Raw genomic sequence first — 20,668 nt, 5'->3', positions numbered from 1 at the left:
GAGTTCATTATCATGTTTCTGCACTGATTGTTATAATATCATGAAATGCTTTAAATTTATTGAGCTATTATTTTGATATGCAATTTTCTGCAAAAAGGAGGAGGTTAGCACAATGTTTCAGAGCTAATTATTACCAAAAACGTACCAACTTATGAGTCTATATGTGTGTCATCATGGCAAAATGTGGTCCTGGTGACAGCAATTGAAGCAACAATTACCAATCAACTGTTGTGACTATTTTGGCAGGTGTTTGTACCATTTGCCTGTCTGTGGACAGATTTTTTTAATAATGTAGTATCTGTACAAGATACATTCAGGTGTGTAGTTGAGATCGCGATAAAGGCCAGATTGGAAGATGGGTGTGATCTGAACAAGGGCACTTAATAGAGGGGGTACCAAGTAGAAAAGCTCTCCCCAAGTTACGCCCATGGCCAACATTGCTGTTTTGTGGCCACAGCAAGATGGTCTCTAGTTATACAAATATCACATTGCTGTAACAATGTTTTATGCTTGCCCTCTTGAAAAAGATATCTTAAGTCTCAATTAGACTTTTACCTGGTTAAATAGAAGATATATATGTATATTATTTTGGCAAAATTAAAGTAGCAATCCTTCCGACAGTGACCTTGCTTAGAGAGCAGTTACAGACACATGGTTGCAGTTTTTTTTTTACAGAACTATAAGCAAAACTTGATCAGTGTCAGATAGAATAACACCAAATCAGCAGGTTCACAGAAGAAAACCAAATGAGAGTCAGCTAATTACTAAGTTTCCCACATGCAGTTTTCAGCCTTAAATCCTTTTGCAGTGAATTTAACAGAAAGACATTCAAGTGCATTTAAGTACTTTTGCTTAATTCAATCCTTACCAAACAGATAATAACAACAATCAGTCTGCAGCCATCAACTTATCCAGCAGGGCTTTGAGTTATAGGGACAGCAAACTAGGGAACACGTACCACCATTGGCACATGGTAGCTTTACCAGTGGCACACTAGCCTGCACACAAGCATTACGTGTGATAATAAGTGAAATAGGTCTGTGCTGGACTCAGAATCATGTCAGTGGAAACAGATTTGGCTGTTCAGTATGATTATTTGACATTTCCTTTCCGTTTCATGTAAAGTTTGAAGTTTAAACAGGGTTCAGCAGGGTGTTCACTGTGACAGCGACATACATGTAATATAGTAAACAAGTTAACTGTGCTAACAAGAGATTAGAAAAGTTCAACAACAGTAAATTTACCACTTCTTAGCAGAAGAGCATCATGTCTGTAACTTGGATGTTTGAAGAGACTTGCAGGCGTCAGTACCAAAGAGTAGCATGAAAGTTAAGAGCGCTCACTCCGCAGCAAAATCTGGGGACCAAAACATCCCCAGAAGCACAGCTGCATTTCTTCAAATCTATGCCTCAGACAACAAAAGATTTTTTGACAAGCAAGGGATTGACTATTTGATATAGCACACTGATTACCAAGAAATTTAAATAGTGGCATTTCATATCAAAAATTTGCCAACCCTTGAATTACATGCGTACATTGACAGTGCTAACATGCTTATGTTCACCGCGTTCACCATCGTACTTCAGCATGTTAGCACACTAACAGTTGCTAAATAGTTTTATATTTGGTCATAAACCAAAGTACTGAGCAAGTGAAAATTCTGATGTTATGATAGCAGTAGAGGAAAAGTTACCACAATTCATCAAGAGGGGACCATGGTCACTGTCAAACATTTCATGCCTTCAGTAGTCATTTAATAAAACAGAGCCTGCTGTAGTCGACTGTATAATTGTGAATTTTATAAGAAAATATGCACGTGTCAAACAATTATCATGACACCCCGTGTCAGTTAATCAATTTACATGCTGAATTTTGATGACAATGTGCCTCCAAGTCCTGTCAAAATCAGGCCAGGATCATTTCAAGGTTATAGAATGATATAGTAACCCCCCCTCCATCCACATCATAAATCACTGTCATAGACGAAACTCCTTCATCTGGTTACTGCACATAAATGACCAATCAGCATCAAATATCAAAAAGGAACACTTAGACTGGCATCCAATTGGTCGAGGTGAGGCTGTCGGTGCGTGACAGATTGGGGGTGTCTGGTGCTGCGGGCTGCTGTGTGTGTTCATGCACATACATACATTGTATGTGTGTGTGTAGTGGGGTGTTTGTGGTATATGGTGTGTAAAATGAGTAAACAGACTAACCTTTCCTCAGAGGAAATGTCACAGAAGCAAGGTGACATATGTTCCACTGTCCTTTGTGTGAAAGGTGTGTGTGTGTGTGTGTGTGTGTGTGTGTGTGTGTGTGTGTCTGTGTGCTCCCCTTTTGTCATTTTACACTATTCCTATTTTAAAGTCAGCGTATGGCTCGATAGCTTGGCGTTGCAGTTGTTTATGCACTGCACAAAGCTCCACCTGGAAAAGCAGCGGTAGCCACAAAGCAATGATAACATAATACAGTCTTTAGTTTTTAAAATCATTTTTTATGGAGATGCTATTTTTACGTATTAGGATTTCTTTGTTAGCAGAGCAGAGGTATATATCGATTAGATTCAAAGTGCTGATATGTTATTGTAGTCTATGAGGATTTGATCAATAGATTTAAAACAGAATATTGATGCATTGATTGGAGTTTGAGGACTGTATGAAGGCATAGACTCGTGTCTCACTGGGCACTTGAAAATGATAGCTACAAATTGCTGCTTTTCTGTGGTACAGATATCAGTTTCAAAGCATTTAAGTAACCAAAATGCTCAGGGACATTTTCTCCTTGAAACTGGATATAATGGTTTTATATTGCTTGAGGGTTTTCTAGAGTCCTTGTATAACTGACTTTTATTCTGAGAATATATTTTATTTTATTTCATTACATTCCCAGCATGGTAATAGAAAAATATATATATTACCCACTCACTGTTGGTGGGGTCAGGTTATTGTTTTGCAAGTCGCAAGTAAGTCTCAAGTCTTTGCAATCAAGTCTTAAGATAAGTCCTAAAATTTGAGTTTGAAGTCCTAAACAAGTCATAATAACTTAATAACTAAATGTTATGTCATTTGAACTACAGAAAGATTTTATATTATAATAATCATGAATGCTTTTTTAAAATGTGTATTTATTTGGTAAAACAAGTCTTACATTGTTGCATCTGTCTATAATTTTTAACCGGGAATTTCTACATTCTGCACTTTGCTTTTTGTCGGCCATCGTGTAGTTTTTGTACACAAATGAATATTTTTTCAAACTTCTGCCCAAAAAATTAATGTTAGCTCTTTGTGGTTCTCTCCTGCATCTTTTATGGAGTGGTTCAAACACAGTGGCTCTTGGGAATTAAGTGTCAACTTGCTGGGAATGGAATGTACTAATGTCACTGATATGTGGCACGCTTTTAAAATAACATACTTTTTAATCTTAGAGCTTTGGGGAAGCTGTAAAGTATTTTTAAGTCAACAGGATCAAGTCCAGGTGAAGTCTCAAGTCACTGGTGTTAAAGTCAGAGTCAAGTTGCAAATCCTTTTTTTGTCAAGGAGACTCTGAAGCCATCAAATGTTTAACTCGAATCTGACTCAAGTTCAGGTCATGTGACTGTAGTCCACATCTTTGCTGTTTTGGATTAGGCTGCACTATCATACGGTCATATTCCAGTAAATTACCCAGTATACTCACCTCTGGAATAAAGTGCATGTATGTGGTAATCTGATATGAGTTCTCAGTGAAAAGTTGAACTGCAATGCAGTTTGGACAATCGTTTGCTGGCTGTGCAAAAGCAACCAAACACTAACATGGTGTTTAAAATTTCCCACAGCAGTCAGTGGGAAAAGGTGAACAGGTGTTCACTCTACAGTCATTACTGTGTGTTCCTTCACTCGAGTAATTAGATTTCAGGGGTTCCCACTCAGGAATTAAAATGACTGTAATATGGAGAGGTGGTAATTGATTCAGAGTCACTCTAACATGTGGCCTTAATTATAAATAATCCATCGCTGTCACATGCTTGCTCAAAAAACCCATTTGGGATTTCTGGAACTTCTGTTTTCTCACTGTACTTTATTTTTTCTTCCTGGTGACATAATAAAGCAAAGGAAGGTTATTTATACGTTCTCACCTGATAGCTGCCCTTTACCATATGTACTGTATCTGGATCCACAAATGTTCATGCATCTACACCTCACATTTACAGTATTTCTTGTAACCTTTCCTATGCTGCCTTTTTCAGACATTTCAAATTAAAGCACATACGCACATACTCATAAATATATAGGGCACTGCTTAATTGCAATTTAGTTTAGCTGCTGGTCTTGCAAAACTATATGATACAAATTTCCACAGGTATATTTCCACAGGTTAATACACAGTGGGATAAGGTCAGTCCCAACGACGGCAGCATTTGCTGTGTGTTTCTTCACTCTAATTAGACTTCAGGAGTTCCCACATAGGAATTGAACTGACTGTAATACTGAAACCAGATAACTGATTTCGAGTTACAATTAAATAGCTGTAGCACTAATAATGCTCCACACTATCCATCAGTGTAACCTGGTTACTGCAAAATCATTTGGGATGTGTGGAGCTTTTAAAATGAGAGCACGTGTTTGTTTTACTCAGTATTTTCTTTTAGGAGGTTATTTATAGACTCATATGTGACAGCTGCTCATTCCGAAGTCTGTCGTGTTCTTGTGGACCCACTAATGTAAACGTAACCGTCCTATATCCGGTATATCCTGTAATCTTTCACATGCCGTCTCCTTCTCTGATGTCTATTACTATTCTAAAAACATTTTAATTTCTTATGATAGTACAGAATCGTCTACAAATGTCTCAGTATGTTGTGCAACTGCAGATACTGTAAAACTACCGGGTACCATAATGTATTTCTTTCTCATAGCACAATACATATTTATTTAACACATTTTCATTCATACATTTTATTCATAAATTTAAAAAGCCAACACAATTGTAGATCAAGAAGAGTTAATATCTCTTTCATCCTTTTCACAAAGCATAAAGTGTAAAACTAGTGAACTGACAGGAACAACCATGATGAAAGCAGGTTACTGAATGTAACCAACTTTTAACTAGTCCATATGATTCTAATAATAATATATTGCAACAGCAGTTAAATTTGAGAAAATTTGAAAAAAAAAAAAAAAATGGCACACATGTATATGTGTATGATTGTGTGTGTTTGTGTGTGTAAGGGGGGAAAAAGAATTAAAATATAAAACAACTGATGACAATTATTTAGGGGTTGGGGGAAATAGTTACAGCATAGTATTGCAATATTTTTTTATTTCTCATTATACAAATTGTTAATATTGCAAATAAATTAAACTTTTGGTAGCCTACAAGAATAATAAAATCAGTAGATACATTTTGGGGCAATAACAATGATTAATGTGAGATGAACAGACTGAAAACTTAGTATACATATATATATATAACAGATAAAACAGATGTTGGCAAAATTTTCTTTTGAGGACATAATTTGTTGTTGACAACAAATTATGTCCTCAAAAGAAAAAACATCTGTTTTATCTGTATATATATATGTATACTAAGTTTTCAGTCTGTACAAAGGTAATAAATTGCAATGTATCACAATGTATGTTATTGTAATACTCAGCATATCCCAAAACATTTAAAATCGTGATAATACTTTATCGGGATGATGATTTTCACCCCTATAATCATTCCATAACCTTAACCATGTGCTGTTACCATGACTACAAAGCTCCCCAAAACCAAGTCAGGAGACAACCCAAACCACAATCTTATCTTATAACCTTATATCAAGTTGTGTTTGTGCCGAACCAAATCTTAACCACCACGTCGTCACATTCAACAGTGATTTTATGACAGTTTAGAAAAAGACACAATTGATGTCATCATGCTGACAGGGACATCAGATTCAGAAACACTTTCATTTGTCCTTGTTGAGCACATGGACAATCAATGTATGAACTTGTTGCTCCCCTGTACTTATTTATTTTTTATTTTTTTAGGAAAAGACATTCTGTTACTGACTATGGAGCCTGGTGGTTTTGGTGCTACGGGCAAATATATTTCGTCTGATTTAATGAAAGTAAAGTCACATTTTCGCAGCCAGCTAAATATATAATGCCCTATGTGGAGGTGCTTGTTTTATCATCTTTAATCTGACATCAATAAAACATGTGGTGGTGTTTTTGTACTGATGTCAGAGTCTACCTCTCTGTCTGACTTTCTCTCTGTTTCTCCCTCTCTGTCTATGTTCTGTTTTATTGATGAAGGCAGTGGAGACTTTAGGGGATGACGGTTATTTCAGCTCTAGTTCCTTTGCACACGCACACACACACACGTGCACACACACACACACACACACACACACACACACACACACACACACACACACACACACAAACACTTTGCTGGCCTACTTTCCCAGGTCTTTTCCCTCTGGACGGATTTGGAACTCCGTGGTCACTGTTCAGACACACACACACACACACACACACACACACACACACACAGACAAATACATACAAATAGACTGACTTGCATGCAGATAGATGTGTACAAATGCACACATGCACACACACAGAGGCACACACAGACAAGGTCATAAATGAATAGTGTAGGGGAGCAGTCCTCAGCTGTTTTGGCTCTTATTAACAGCTGTCTGTCCTTTGTCTTGTTTTGTTAATTTATTTAAGTGTTATAGATGACGAGTTCTTGTCAAAAGTAATTTTTTCTAAATTGGAATGAGTATAAAATGTGTGGTGAATATTTTGACATTTCTAACTGCAAAATGTGTTTGGGTTTCATACTTAACCATTTCTTGTGCTGCATTGAGATGCCCCTAACTAGCATTTAAACCTCTGAAACATGACAAAAAAAGTTTGATTTGTGTCAAAAACTCAGCAAAAACAAAAAGGAACCAAGGAATGCCCTGCGAATTACAAAAAAAATAAATAAAATAAATTGATTGAAATAGATGATGTGTATAGATGAATACTATATATATATATATATATATATATATATATATATATATATATATATATATATATATATATATATATATATATATATATATGTATATATATATATATATATAATATATATAAAAGTAAAATGTGACAGCTGAGAAGTAGCTGGATAGGATTATTAGATATGTTAAAAAAAATTAAGGGGGGGGGGGGCACTCTCACTTACATATTTAAAATAATGTTACAAAAAAAGAAAAAATTATTTTTAGCACCTTCCTGAGTTCATTTTCTTTCTTCTTCTTTCTTTGGGGTTTGTTTCTTTCTTTGTGTTTTAACTCTTTTTTTCTTTTGCTTATTTCCAGGTCATATTCTAGTAACATTTTTAATCATTTCTTACAAATTTTTAAATTCACCACCCTCTTCCTATGTTTTTGAAAGAGGTTTTAAAGGGTGAAAACTATGCATAAAGGAAGCATTTCATCATCAGTGTCGCTAAAAAAAACAATCTGTCTGTTTCTGTCTGCTCCATTTGATCATATTGTCACACTAAAGTTGCGTTTCTGACCAAATGTTTATAATATAAATTATGGATGTTCTCTGTCTGTCTGCAGAGCGTTGTTCGACTACGATGGAAGCGCAACAGACCTGAGTGCGCCCAATCAGGCCCTGCCATTTCATTTCGGGGATGTCCTCCACGTGAGCAGCGCCGGCGAGGAGGAGTGGTGGCCCGCCCGGCACCTCAGCCCCCCGCCTCCCAACTGCCCTGAAGTCGGAGTCATCCCCAGCCGCAGGAGGTCAGACTTCAAAGGGTTTGGGTTAGGAGTGGGCTGCTAAATTTATTGATTGGAGTCTGTGAGCTAGTTGAGGCAGTGGATTCAAGCATGCTCCAACTTTAAAATGGCTCTCACTGCATCAAAGAGTGTATCTGCTGAGTCTGTTAACCCTTTAAAACCTGGAGCAACATCACTTTTCTTTCATCTTTCATAAGTATTTAAACCTATGAAACCAGGGCAAATTGGTGGGATTTCTTTCAAAAACATAGGAAAAAGGCAACTAGCATCTTGGTAAGGCATGTTCCACAAGTTGCGAGAAATATATAGTAGATTTAGAAAATTATTTTTTTAAAGTAGGGAAAATGTCTAGAGGAAAATAAAAAAGCTAGGGAGATTGAAGAATTGTCATAATTATATAGTATATGTTACCAAAAAAGTGTTTTCAGTTTTTTTCCAAAGTCATTTTTCTCTTTCCTCTTTTTCTTTTTTTTCCCAGTGTGTTTGTTTGTTGTTGTTTTTAACCTTTTTAAAACTATTTTTTAGGTACTTTTCTTGTACTTTTTTAATTAGGTCTTGCTAATTTTTGGGTCATTTCTTATTGTGTTGCTTTCCATGTTTTTGAAAGAAATTGCACCAAGTTGCTCAGATTTCAAAGGGTTAACCATGGCTGCACCTCTTACTCCTGCCTACTGCTACTGCTGCTGCTGCTCATATAGTTTTGTGAAAAGCTCCTCCTCCACCTCAGACTGCACCTGTGGGGAAGATACTAGTGTTGCCCCCCACCTCCTGCTGTGCTGAGCTCAGCAAGAGCGACAAGGTCAGAGCGGAGACGCCAAACATCAATACGTTACATTCTCTACAGCCACATAATCGATTCCACGAGCTGCTCCTCATCTCCTCCAACTGTTGTTCCTCACTTCATGCTTATCTTCCTTTCCACCTCCTCTTCTCCTCCTCCATGTTCTCACCTCCTCCTTTTTTCCTTGTGTCCTGTTCTTCACCTCCTTTCTCCTGCATTTCCCTTTTTTCTTTCTCCTATCCCTTTCCTCCTCTTCTCTGTCTCTGTCTTTCACTTGCTTCTCCTCTTGCCCCCATTCCACTCCCTTTTTCTCTTTTTTGTACTCCTCTCCCATAACAAGGAGGTGAAAAAAAACATCCTCGTCTCTCCTTTTTATTCTCTCCTCCTTTTCTCCATCTTTTCTCATCTTCTCTTCTTCTTCCTCCTATCTGCTTCTGTCCTCTCCCCTTATCTCTTCCTTCTTTGCTTCCTTGTGTTTCTCATGCTCCTCCTCCTCTTCTCCTTTTATTCTTTTTGCCCCCACCCCCCCTTCTCTTTTCCTCCTCCTCTTCTCCATGTCTCCTTTTCCTTATTTTCTTTCTGTTTTGCCAGACTCTCCTCCTCTCCTCTCCTGCTCCTCCTTCACCAGTCCCACACAGCTCTCAGCGGTGGAGAGTTTCAGATTGGTTGGTTTCAGCTTACGTCGGTGTGTCATTTTGCTGCTGGCTCACAACACTGCAAATATCATCATTATGTGGAATCTGCTGAGTGTAAACCAGTGGCGGAAACTCCTTCCGCTCACCTCCTCCTTGTTTCCCAGCGGAGGAGGTGGCAGACAGATGTTGATAGGTTTCTGTGGTGGAAGGAGGAAACTATAGAGAGGTCTCATTACCATCTGTGACATGAAGAGAGGTGACGAGGATGGAGGGATGTGGAAAAAGAGGTAGTGTGAATAAGTGAAAGAGGGATTAGAGGCAGTGAGGATGAGTGGGAGTGAGAGAATGAAACATGGGATGGATGGATGTAGAGATGGTCACACGCGGGCTTAGATGGAGGGATATTAATAGACAGAGGTGTTAGATTAGAGGCTGGGTGTTAGAGACTTGTGCATTAGTGGTGATAGAATAAAAAACTAATATAACTTATCTTATAATAGAAAAAAAACTATTAAGTAAGATTTTAGAGCACAGCCACCATGGGCTTTGATATTAGAAGGGAAGAAATTGAATACAGGATATTATAAAATAGGTTTTAACCCTTTCAAACCTGGATCGTCATTAGTTTAGTTAGTTAGTTTCTCGTACTGCATTCAGATGCCATTCACTAAACCACTGAAACGTGAGTAGATTGGTTTGATTTTTTTCAGAAACATTGCCAAAAAGGCAGTCAACAACTTCACCTGAACTGCTAAAAAATGTATGAAAGGTGACAAGAAAATTAGCTTTAAAAAAAAGAGACTATAATTATCAAATAAAGAAGGAAAAATGCCAAGAAGGTATATTTATAGTTGTTATAGCAATATATTTAAAATTAGGTTACAAAAAAAGTATTATTTTTATTTTATCACTTTTTCATTGAATGTCCTGTTTTTTTATTTTATGTTTTTGTGCTAATTTCAGGTAATTTTCTTTTCAATAATTTTCACTAATTGCTTGCCAAGTTTTGGTTCATTTCTTGTTAAGTTACTCTTTTGTCCATGTTTTTGTAAGAAATCAAGCCAGTTTGCTGAGGTTGTAAGGGGTTAAAGCTTCGGTGGAAGAGTGTTGATCAGTTAAATATATATATATATATATGCGATATGAGGCACGTGTGAAGTTCATCACTGAAATAAACAGCTTTTTTGATAAAGGCTGTTTAACTGTCCTCTGATCACCTTTCTGGTCCTCCCTCTCTATCTGTCCTCCTTCTTCCTCTCCTTTACTCCTCGTCTCCTCCTCGTCTCACCCTATCTCTATGTCTGCTACCTCCTTTTCCTCCTGATCCTCCTCCCTTTTCATTTGCCTTATCCACTACTCTGTTTTTTCTGCCTTCTCCTCCTGTCGTCCGACTTCCTCTCCTGATCTCATAACCTTTGTGGCCTCCACCTCTTTCTCTTCCCCTCCTTCTCCTCGCCTCTTGTCTCCTCTCTTTTCCTTTTTCCCTCTCCACCTCTCCCTTTGTTCTCCTCCTCTTTTCCCCTCTCTTCCTCCTCCTCCTCTCTCTGCCAGTCTCTCCTTCTTCTCACTTCCTCTCACTCTATTTCTACTCACCCTTTCTGGTCCACCTGCTCCACCTCCTGTCTTCTATTTCTCTGCCCTCTGGCCCTCTCCTCCATCATCACTTCTCCTCTGCTGCCTTACCTCATCTCCCCTTCCTCTCCTCCTCATTTCTCCTCCCCCCTTCTACACACATCTCACAGTTGCCTTATCCCCCATCCTCTCCTCTGTCTCCTTTACCCCTCTTTCTTCTCTCCTCTCCTTTTCATCTTCTCTTCCTCTCCTCCTCCTTTCTCTTTCCCCTCTCCTCTCCTCATCTCCTAGTTGCCTTCCACCCCATCCACTCCTCCTCCTAATCCTCCTTCACCCCCTATCTTTACTCATCTTTACTCCCCTCTTTCTACTTCCACTCTCTTTCACCTTTTCCAACTCTCCTATCCTCCTTGCCCTCTACCTCCTCTCCTCTGCTCCCCTCACCTCCTCTCTTTCTTCTATCTCAAGTAATAACCACAGTTTTTTTTTGCTTTAAAATCACATTTCAGTCAAGTTATTGAAGGACATTAAAAGAGGAGAGAGAGGAGACTATAGAAACTCCATGCTGAAAGAAGAAACAAATACAATTCGTGCCGATTCAGGAAAGTAAACATGCTCACATAAAGATATTGTTGGGTTTTAAAGCCTTTTAGATCTAAGCTGTCAACAGGGATTAAAACCGAAGAATAGCCTGCAGTGCAACATTGTTCCTTTAGTTATTATTGTAATTTCTGCTGTGGACCGCAGCGCTGCTGGTTTGTTTTTGGCGACGGTTCTTTGGCTGTTTACAGACATTAGGAGGCAGAAAGCTGCATTATTCAAGATGTTGTATAAAAACACATCTGGCTCTTCGGCCTAAATTATAAAAATGAGGCTTCAACAGAAAAACAGGTCCCTGAGCTGAGACGCTGGAGGTTCACCTTATTTGAAATTCTAGTGTTGAATGTGATCACCAGCAGGAAATGGCCCTGCACAGGAAGTGACAAATCTAAATTTAAACTTAGCCAACAAAACTGTCTCAGCATGCCGAACCCTCAAAGAGGAGAAAATGTCCTTTCTACCCTGAGACTTCAGTATTTTGGTTTTGTCATCCCTTAACATTTATTTTAAGGTAAGAGCAGTCAGATTAGTAGCCATGAAGCTGTCTTCTATTTATTATCAAGCTACATTTTATCTGGATATTAGAGTCCAAAAAAAATCAATTATCCACTACTTGCTACTATATAAAAATTCCATAATCCCAAGGATTCAAGGATTCTTTATTGATATTCCAGCCAAGAATGAAATTAAATACTCATGAGGTCTTGGTGATCATTAATTAATAACATTATAATAAATAAAACACTGGCTTGTCAAATAAGATTAATTAATGAATAGATAAAGTGAGCAGTGCAGCATGTAAATAGTAAAATCCAAAAATCTTAAAAACCGAGCAACATTTATCAAATCACCCTGAGGAATATAAAACATAGAATGCAATATAAAATATAATTAAAAATATTAAAATCACCATCATTGTCCATCTTTAAAGTAGCAGCGATTCAGTATCAAAAAAGGAGTTGAAAAAAAGAATGAATCACCCCCTGCTGTCTATAGAGATGATGTATCAAAGATTTTCTGATGTGAAAAGATTTGGCTGTGGGATTAAAGTGGTTCTGTAGTTTCAGGGTGTTTTGACGAAGATGACTCTGTGATAACTGGTTTCATCTTCCAGAGATAAAAAGAGCTCAAATAGAGTTCACACTCGCCTGGTTAAACTCCCCTACCCCCAACAGAAATGAACAATTACTGTTGTGCAGTCTCACTATGAACACAAAGAAACAATGAATAATGTCTGACGTGCCGGAAGAAAAAAGAATGCCTGATCTGTTTCAGAAATTTTCTTCACAACAAATCTTTTTCTACTCTTTACTAAATACCATCTCCCGTGCAGAAGAAGGTGTTTTAAAATAAAATAAAAATTTTGTCTGAAAACAGGCAGATTCAAACTGAGGGGAGAGGACGTAAGTTTGAAATACTGTGTATTTCTCTTCATGTTTTTCCCTGTCCTTCTATCTCACAGGGCAGAGAAAAAGGAGAGGTCGAGGTTAAAGACGGTCAGAGTGACGAGGTCTCAGGAAAGATCGGTGAGTAGCATCATTTATTATATATGTTTTGTTCAAAGGTCATGAAATGCACATCTTAAAGCTTATTGTTTTGGTGTCAGTGCACTAACCAGCATCGAGTTCATTACTGAAGGTTATTGCTGAGATTAAACCCAGTTTATGAGAGCGTGCGTTTATTCCCCCGTGTGTCAGACGTTCTCAAAAACAGCAACATAACATCAAAGATTAAAACCATGTGAATCTCTTATTAATAGCTTTCCAGTGAGCTTCAGTTCGAGGAAAACTCGAATGACAATGTGTTGAGATACTGTTGAACCAGGTGTAGAAGGATTCTTGACATGAAAGTGTGTTTGTTTTTTTTTACCTGTCCACTTAAATATATATAACTGTGCTGTTAATAAAATCTGAGTAGAAACAAAACCTTTCTACCATTTTTCATAGAAGCAACAAAACAAATAAATATGAGAGAAAATTAATTCAACAGGTTTTAAAATAAAGTATTTTTCAATTATTTGGTAAAGGAAAAGCAATGTTACTTGTACGATACATTTCATACAGAGGTGAGTGCTTTAAATAATTTTATTAAGACTAACCAACAGAATATGGTTTAAAGAAAAATGTGAAATTAAAAAAAAAGTTAACATAGAAGAATAGATTTACAGTGCAGATCTAAAAGCAGCAGCAGATAGCAATAAGCTGACTACTTTATCCTGTAGATTCTACATTACTCCACCTATGATCAGATGTTTTAGCTCTTTAGAAAGATACTTTCTGCAGGTAGAGTGTCGGTATAACTTGATGATTTTATAAGTGAGTATTTGTTTCAAATGAGCAATGCATCATTAGAAATCTTTTGACAGTGACTGAAAGCCAGTGTAGCAACCTGAATTTGGGCGTCAGTGCTCTGAATGAGCTGTAGCTGTTCAAAAGACTAATTCAGAGAGACACAGAGATAAAGGTTTATGAATAATTGTTACTGTTGTACTGATACTGAGATGACTATTCCTGTTTATATGGAAATATTCAGAATACTAACTTTTTACCACTTGTTTGTTTATAGGGAATGGGCTTTTAAGGACCATCCACACCACTAACAAAAAACTATAACAACTACAAATCTAGATTTTTAAAAATAATTTTAATTTGAGTGGATAGCGGAGTATAATGACAACGATAATGTAGGGATCATTTTCAAACTAACTTGTTGAATGATAGAAACACGAACAGCCAATCATTTTCTAAACTGTGTGCCGACACAGCTGTAGCATGAAACCTGTGCTTGGCACTAGTGTTTACAGAATATTCTCATTAATCAGTGTGAATGTTCACATTGTTATTGTTATAGTTAACATTACAGTTATTATTCTTGGTGTGGACAGCCCTTAAGTCATCAGTCTCTTATACAAAATGTCACATTGCTAATATCCCATTTTTATTTACAAATATGCCTCAGTCTTACTTAATTAGCACAAAATTTTAAGAGATGGCAGTTTTAATCAATTAAGCAATAATAATACTGTTCTGCAGCTAAATGAACAAATTGATGATTCAAGAAACAAGCCAACTAAAAATGTTTTGTAAATGAAAGCCACACCACCTGTTAATAGGAAAACTGTAGACAGGTTAATTATCAATGAGAGGCTAATTAAAAGTACACAAACTAGTTTTTTCTGACTTTGATATTTGTGATTGAGAAAGTTTGCAGTCTGAGTTCACAGGCCAGACACCGACGAGACTTTAATCACACTTCACACAGCGTGATGATGAGGGCTGACACACGAGCCTAACACAAGCTATTGATATCACAGTGTTGTCAGCTCGCTCTCTGTTTTCCTCGCACTGTGTGAATCAGCAAGTCTGCAATCAGCAAGTCTGCACGCTGAAGAGCTGATAATTAAAAATGTTCACACACACACACACAAACACACATACACACACACACTGTATACCCTGGCTTTGTGCTTTGAAAAAGACTGCAAATTAGTCTTGCACACTCAATCTGTGTGTGCGTGCGCACGTGTGTGTGTGTGTGTGTGTGTGTGGGCTTGTTTTACTCATGTTGTGGGGACATAGTTTGCAGAGTCACATAGTCAGAACTCACCTTATGGGGACAAAACACACCCATAATGTAAATCATATGATGATTAATATCATCTCTCTCTCTCTGTCTCTCTCTTTCTCTCTGCAGGATCAGGATGATAAAGGTAGGTATTATCTTCATCTGTGACACCTGCTGGTCAATATATGTAACTTCGGCTCTTTCACAAACTGACCAAACACTACTGTGCCTGTCACCTTCAGAGAGAGGAAGAGGGTGTGCTGAAATGAACACTAATGTAGACTGTCTGGCTTCATAAGGCCACTGTCCAGGACATCTTATTCAATTTCCAGTAATTAAAACAAAAACTATGTAGCTGCAGGCCAGCCAGCAACCAAAAGTGCGGTAAAATTGAACTGTAAACTTTAAGGAAAACTCTGCAGTAGTACACAAATGCTCAGTGTTGACAGAAGTATTCTGATCTTTCACTCAAGTAAAAGCAGCCACACCTCAATTTTAAAATACTATGTTACATATTAAAGTCCTGTTCAAACTGGAGGTATAGAGTTTGAAAAAGTGGGCAAGTAAAGCGGTGTCGTTTCGGGAAATGCCAAGGTATGGCAATGTGGCATGACGTCAAACAACTATTATGCAATTGAAAACTGTTTTAAAGGATAATTAGCTCTCTCACATTCACAATGCCAAACATTTGCTTGTAATGTGTGACTAAGAGAGCAGTGAAAACACCTTTCATTGTATCTATGTTGGTGTATTTTTCAGCACAATGGACAGAGAGTAAAGGTTATCATTTGTCATTTGATTAAACATTGAATCTATTCTCATTTTTAACATTTCCTCTTGGTACAATTCCCTCGCCTTCGAACACACAACATAGCTGTCCCACATAACTAACCAGGCCAGCAAAATAATCACTTCACCCCAAACGCCTCTGTCTGAACTGTATAACTACTCAGTGATCAGAAAGGCCACCCTGATCACAGAGGACCATTCTCACCCTCTCCACCACTCCTTCCAGTTACTGCCATCAGGCAGACGGTATAAAGTCCCACTAGCCTGTAAAATCATACACAAGAAATCCTTAATTCCCTCTGCAAATACTACCCTGAACAATCTAAGACAGACACTCCACATTAACCTGCTTTTATCAATTGCTGTTTTAACGCTCTTTTTTTATGTGTTTGTACCATGTGTTTGAAATGTGAATTGTGTGTTTTGTTTAGCCTAGTCAAATGAGAATTTCTGTCAGTGTTGGGACAGACTGTTAAGTTTATCTATTCTATTCTAAACATCAGAAAATAAAGATATGCATTGATTTACATGATCAATTCTATTTGGTAACCAAGGGGTGATGAAACACAGCAGAACAGAAGGATAATTTGGCATAAAATAGGCTAAATTATTGTAGTTTCAAATTACTGACCATTCTGCAGATTTCAGTATTCAACAACATGTTTAATTCACTGGTTTCCAGAGAAACATCTACAATCACAGACTTTTATTTGTGCAGGCTGTTGGGTACTTATCTAAAGCAGCTGGGCGAAATGCTTTCAAAACACACCGAAAAAAATCATGGAGGAACCAACAAATTTACTCAATTACTCTCATATTCACTGACAGGCATATTATGAACCTATCAGAGGTCTGTCAAGAAATAGTTGTGAATATTGTGCATATAATGCATGGATGGAATGATATTGTGTGGCTGATGGTTTCTGTTCTAAGTGAAAGTGTGTCTGTGGTTGTTTGACTTTGAAACAATGCAAGTCGGTGTGTGTTTTTCTGTATTTGTGTGTGGGTGTGTGTGTTGCTGACTCTGACTTGTCTTGTCCTTCCAGAGCTGGTAACCTCTGGCACCAGCGATAGTGAGAGTAGTTCCTGTAAGTCTAGACCCTCCTCTATCTCTTTCTCTCTCTCTTTCCTTCTTTCTTTCTCTCCTCTTTTTCTTTCTCTCTCTTTCTTTGCTCTGTCTTTTTCAGTTTTTATTTTGATTTGTATGTGCGTTTCTTTGTGTGTGCTTGTGTATTTGTGTGTTGTGACTCTCGTGTCCATATGTGCATGTGAGTGTTTCTCTGTGTGTGTGTGTGTGTGTGTGTGTGTGTGTGTGTGTGTGTATGTGTGTTTGTTTGTTTGTTTGTTTGTGCAAGTTACCCTCCTCTGCTTCTCCAGCCTGCTTTTCCAGCGCTGTTGAAGAAGTTAAGTCCAAAAGTATAGACGGGTCGCGTGTGTTTTGTTGTCATTAATCCCATCCACTGTGCCTCTAAAAGTGTCCATCATTTGTCTTTGTTCAATCAGCTGGTCAGGAGGAGACCCTCCTCACCTACCAGCCAGTTATGCAGCAGGAAGGTCAGTGCTTAACTTCCCATCATCTGTTTATTTTAGTCTCTCTAGGTTCACTTTGTTTCTTTTTATGTTATTAGGTTTTTCAAAGTTTGGTCACTGAAGGCATTTAACAGCATAAACATTATTAACAAACATTTATTGTTTTGATATAATATTGGTTTCATAATTAGTATTATTTTCAAGTGACGTCATTGTGTAACTCAAGTGTGTGTGTTTATTCCAGTTAATTACACACGGCCAGTCATCATACTGGGACCAATGAAAGATAGGATCAATGATGACCTCATCTCCGAGTTCCCTGACAAGTTTGGCTCCTGCGTCCCACGTAAGTGTTTAAACTCTGCGATAAATCCCAGCATTGACCTTGTTAACAAACCTGGAACTTTGCAAAGAAGGCAAACACACATTATGACAACCATAAAATCATGTTTACGATGCTGTAAAAGCTGATAAAAATAACATGTTTGTTATTTGTTGTATAGTTTTCAGCATTTTTTTAATGAACTCGATAGAAGAAGTGAAGTGGTAACAGGCAGACAGGTAGGTTCAGGTCCATTAAACATACAGATAATTCACGCTCAAACACAAGGGCAAAAAGCAGGAAACCAACAGAAACTACGATGAAAGGGGTGAATGAAAATGGGCTGGTTAAATATCTGGAGGACTGATGAGAAAAGTGTGGAGAGGTGAGAAGGTGGGTGAGGCAGTCAAGTGACGGGGAAAAGAGGAAAAGGCCAAGGGCTTCTGGTGGATGGAAGGAAAATGGCAGTGGTTTGGTTTGTTGAATTAGAAATGTGGTTGCAGAGGAGGGACAGAGACAGTAAAACATCAATGAGCAAACTGATCATAATCATAATCTAGTGGTTTTTGTGCCTAAATATAGCCACATGTTAACAACAGTGATGTTGAAATGAAAGATTAAACTTATCCACCACGTAATAATGTACAAATGTAATGAATACATAGTTTGTAGAAATCTACAAAGCCAACATTAATTCTGGTGACTGGGTTGGTATACTATTATTTTTCAGATATAAAATATATTAATGAAAGATACTTGAGTTGGATATAAAATGTGATATAACGATATTATTTAATTATTCATTCTTTTTATTATTTTATTTTATTTCTTTTTTTCAGGGATTTTTTTAATGAAAAAAACACAGCATAACCCACATACCACAACGGTTAAAGCCTAAGATAGTTTTTGACACCTATCAAAAGATAGGCCTTTATCTAATTACATACAGCTTGACACATTCCAAACAGCATGTAAAATTTGCTGTAAAAAAAACTAATGAAAGGGACCTAATCATATGAGATTATATTTATTATTGAATAATATCTGAAAAATCTGTGATTTGCAGACACAACACGGCCGCGGCGAGATTATGAGGTGGATGGCAGAGATTACCACTTCATGTCCTCCAGAGAGCTCATGGAGCGAGAGATTCAGGAACACAAGTTCATAGAGGCCGGACAGTATAACAACCACCTGTATGGAACCAGCATACAGTCTGTCAGAGAAGTTGCAGACAAGGTGAGTTTAAAGAGAGAGTGTGAGGAGATTCAGTACTAAGGACAGAGGACACAGGAACAACTCTATGTCTCTCTCGCAGGGTAAACACTGTATACTGGATGTATCAGGGAATGCGATAAAGCGTCTCCAGTTGGCAGGCCTTCATCCCATCGCTGTCTTCATTAGACCACGCAATGTCGACAATATCCTGTAAGTAACCTAAATACTTCCTTGCCAAAGTGTCAGCTAGAGTTACTCGTTTTTAAACTTTCTACAACATTACATGTTCCTCATCAGCAAATATGAGCCCGTTCAGTTGTCATGCGACCAGAGATGTTGCAATACTCCTATCTTTCGTGCACTTTAAGGATCGCTCCATGATGTCGGCTTGAATGTGAAACTTTAAAATTCAGTCTTGTCCTTGGAAACAGCAATTGAGAAAAACAATCTGACCACAAGGTCCATTTAGCAGCTTGCTCTGGAGCTTTTTGCCATGTTACATGGTACCCGTCGGTAGCTCGCCTCTCAAGCTCAACTTTAGCAAGACAGCATGGATGGAAGATCCCAAAAGTGCTTAGAGGAATAAACATCTGCAGTTTCATGACCACTGACCAGTCTCCTATCTGCTGATCAGGATAGTTTCATGTGGTTGAACACTCAGGTTACTAAATGGACCTTGTAGTCAGATTGTTTTTGTCAGCTCAACATCCTGTATGTAATATTGGAAATATTCTATATAAAAATATAAAAAATATTTCCTTAAATCATTACATGCAATTTCAGCAATAACCTGTAAGTACCACTGACGGTAAGATAAACAATAGTCTCAGAGAATAACGAGCATCTAATTGTAAGATAAATAGTATACACTAGGATCACTGGCTTGGATAATGCTATATTTTTAGTCACTCAATACAGTCTGTTGGTGCTGTTTTGGTGTAATAAGTTATCTTTTGACTACTGTTGAATTTATAAGTGAGGTCAAAGAGTTTGCTGAGAGTTTTTGTTCAATATCTAGACTTTTGTAACTCTTGTCTGTCTCTCCAGAGAGATGAACAAGCGTTTCACTGAGGAGCAGGCGAGAAAGACCTTCGACAGAGCTGTCAAACTGGAGCAGGAGTTCACAGAGTTCTTCACTGGTTAGTTACCAGTGCACAACACATACACATATTTTTAGCCTTTATTTGACAGCTGAGGTGTAGAGAGAGATGTAAAGCAGTGAGTTGGGCAACAAAGGTCCCCCAGCTGTAGTCAATCTGTGATGTTACAATTATGTAATATACGCATTAACCATAGGCTATCTTGTTTGTTTAATCCATATAAGAGAAAAAAATTAAGACAATTTATTATTTTATTCAGAGCTATGTGCTGTAACTCTTAGCAAACAACGACCAGACACAGTGACTCTCTGGAGCCTTGTTGTCACAGTGAGACAACCAGCAGGGATGGTGCACAGAAGTCGTGGGCAGATGGATGTATTGTTGTTTCTTGAAAAAGTAGTTGCAGCAGGGAACTTTAAAAATTTGAACAGAAAAATAAAACATATTTGGGCTTGCTATGTCAGTTTTCATTATTTTGCTTCCTATAGGTCAACACACCATTGAACAGTAATGAATCTGTTAATTTTTAAGGCAAAAAAGACTGGAAGTACAAGAGTGCCGGATCTTTTAATCCAGCACTCCATTGCTCCAGTGAGCTTTAGTGCTGCAGGTCGAAGCACTATCTATACTGTGGTGGTAAAATTTCATGTCTTGTGATGTAAATGTCTTGACTTTTATTTTATTCTCTGTTGGCATGTCCACTGCCCAGCTTTCAGGCTCCTCTGGTTCCTCAGTTTTACTGAGCCTCACCCTGGTTGGGTGGAAGCTAACATTGTCCAGCTAGCAGTG

General features: G+C 37.8%; 1 protein-coding gene across 3 annotated transcripts in view; it reads left to right on the top strand.

Annotated features, from left to right (window-relative positions):
• Positions 1 to 20,668, top strand: part of LOC121964149 (disks large homolog 1-like) — a 136,926-nt gene that overhangs the window by 111,439 nt on the left and 4,819 nt on the right. For 2 of the 3 annotated variants that reach the window (XM_042514371.1, XM_042514381.1), the window contains 9 exons: positions 7,589 to 7,771; positions 12,819 to 12,882; positions 15,050 to 15,065; positions 16,756 to 16,797; positions 17,213 to 17,263; positions 17,484 to 17,585; positions 18,628 to 18,800; positions 18,880 to 18,989; positions 19,827 to 19,918. In XM_042514371.1, coding sequence (XP_042370305.1) covers positions 7,589 to 7,771; positions 12,819 to 12,882; positions 15,050 to 15,065; positions 16,756 to 16,797; positions 17,213 to 17,263; positions 17,484 to 17,585; positions 18,628 to 18,800; positions 18,880 to 18,989; positions 19,827 to 19,918 — 833 coding nt within the window. The remainder of the gene's footprint in view (positions 1 to 7,588; positions 7,772 to 12,818; positions 12,883 to 15,049; positions 15,066 to 16,755; positions 16,798 to 17,212; positions 17,264 to 17,483; positions 17,586 to 18,627; positions 18,801 to 18,879; positions 18,990 to 19,826; positions 19,919 to 20,668) is intronic. The other variant, XM_042514374.1, reaches the window with a different exon arrangement.

Source organism: Plectropomus leopardus, chromosome 3, assembly GCF_008729295.1.
Source record: "Plectropomus leopardus isolate mb chromosome 3, YSFRI_Pleo_2.0, whole genome shotgun sequence".
NCBI lineage: Eukaryota > Metazoa > Chordata > Actinopteri > Perciformes > Serranidae > Plectropomus > Plectropomus leopardus.
This window is presented reverse-complemented; position numbering and strand designations above follow the sequence as displayed.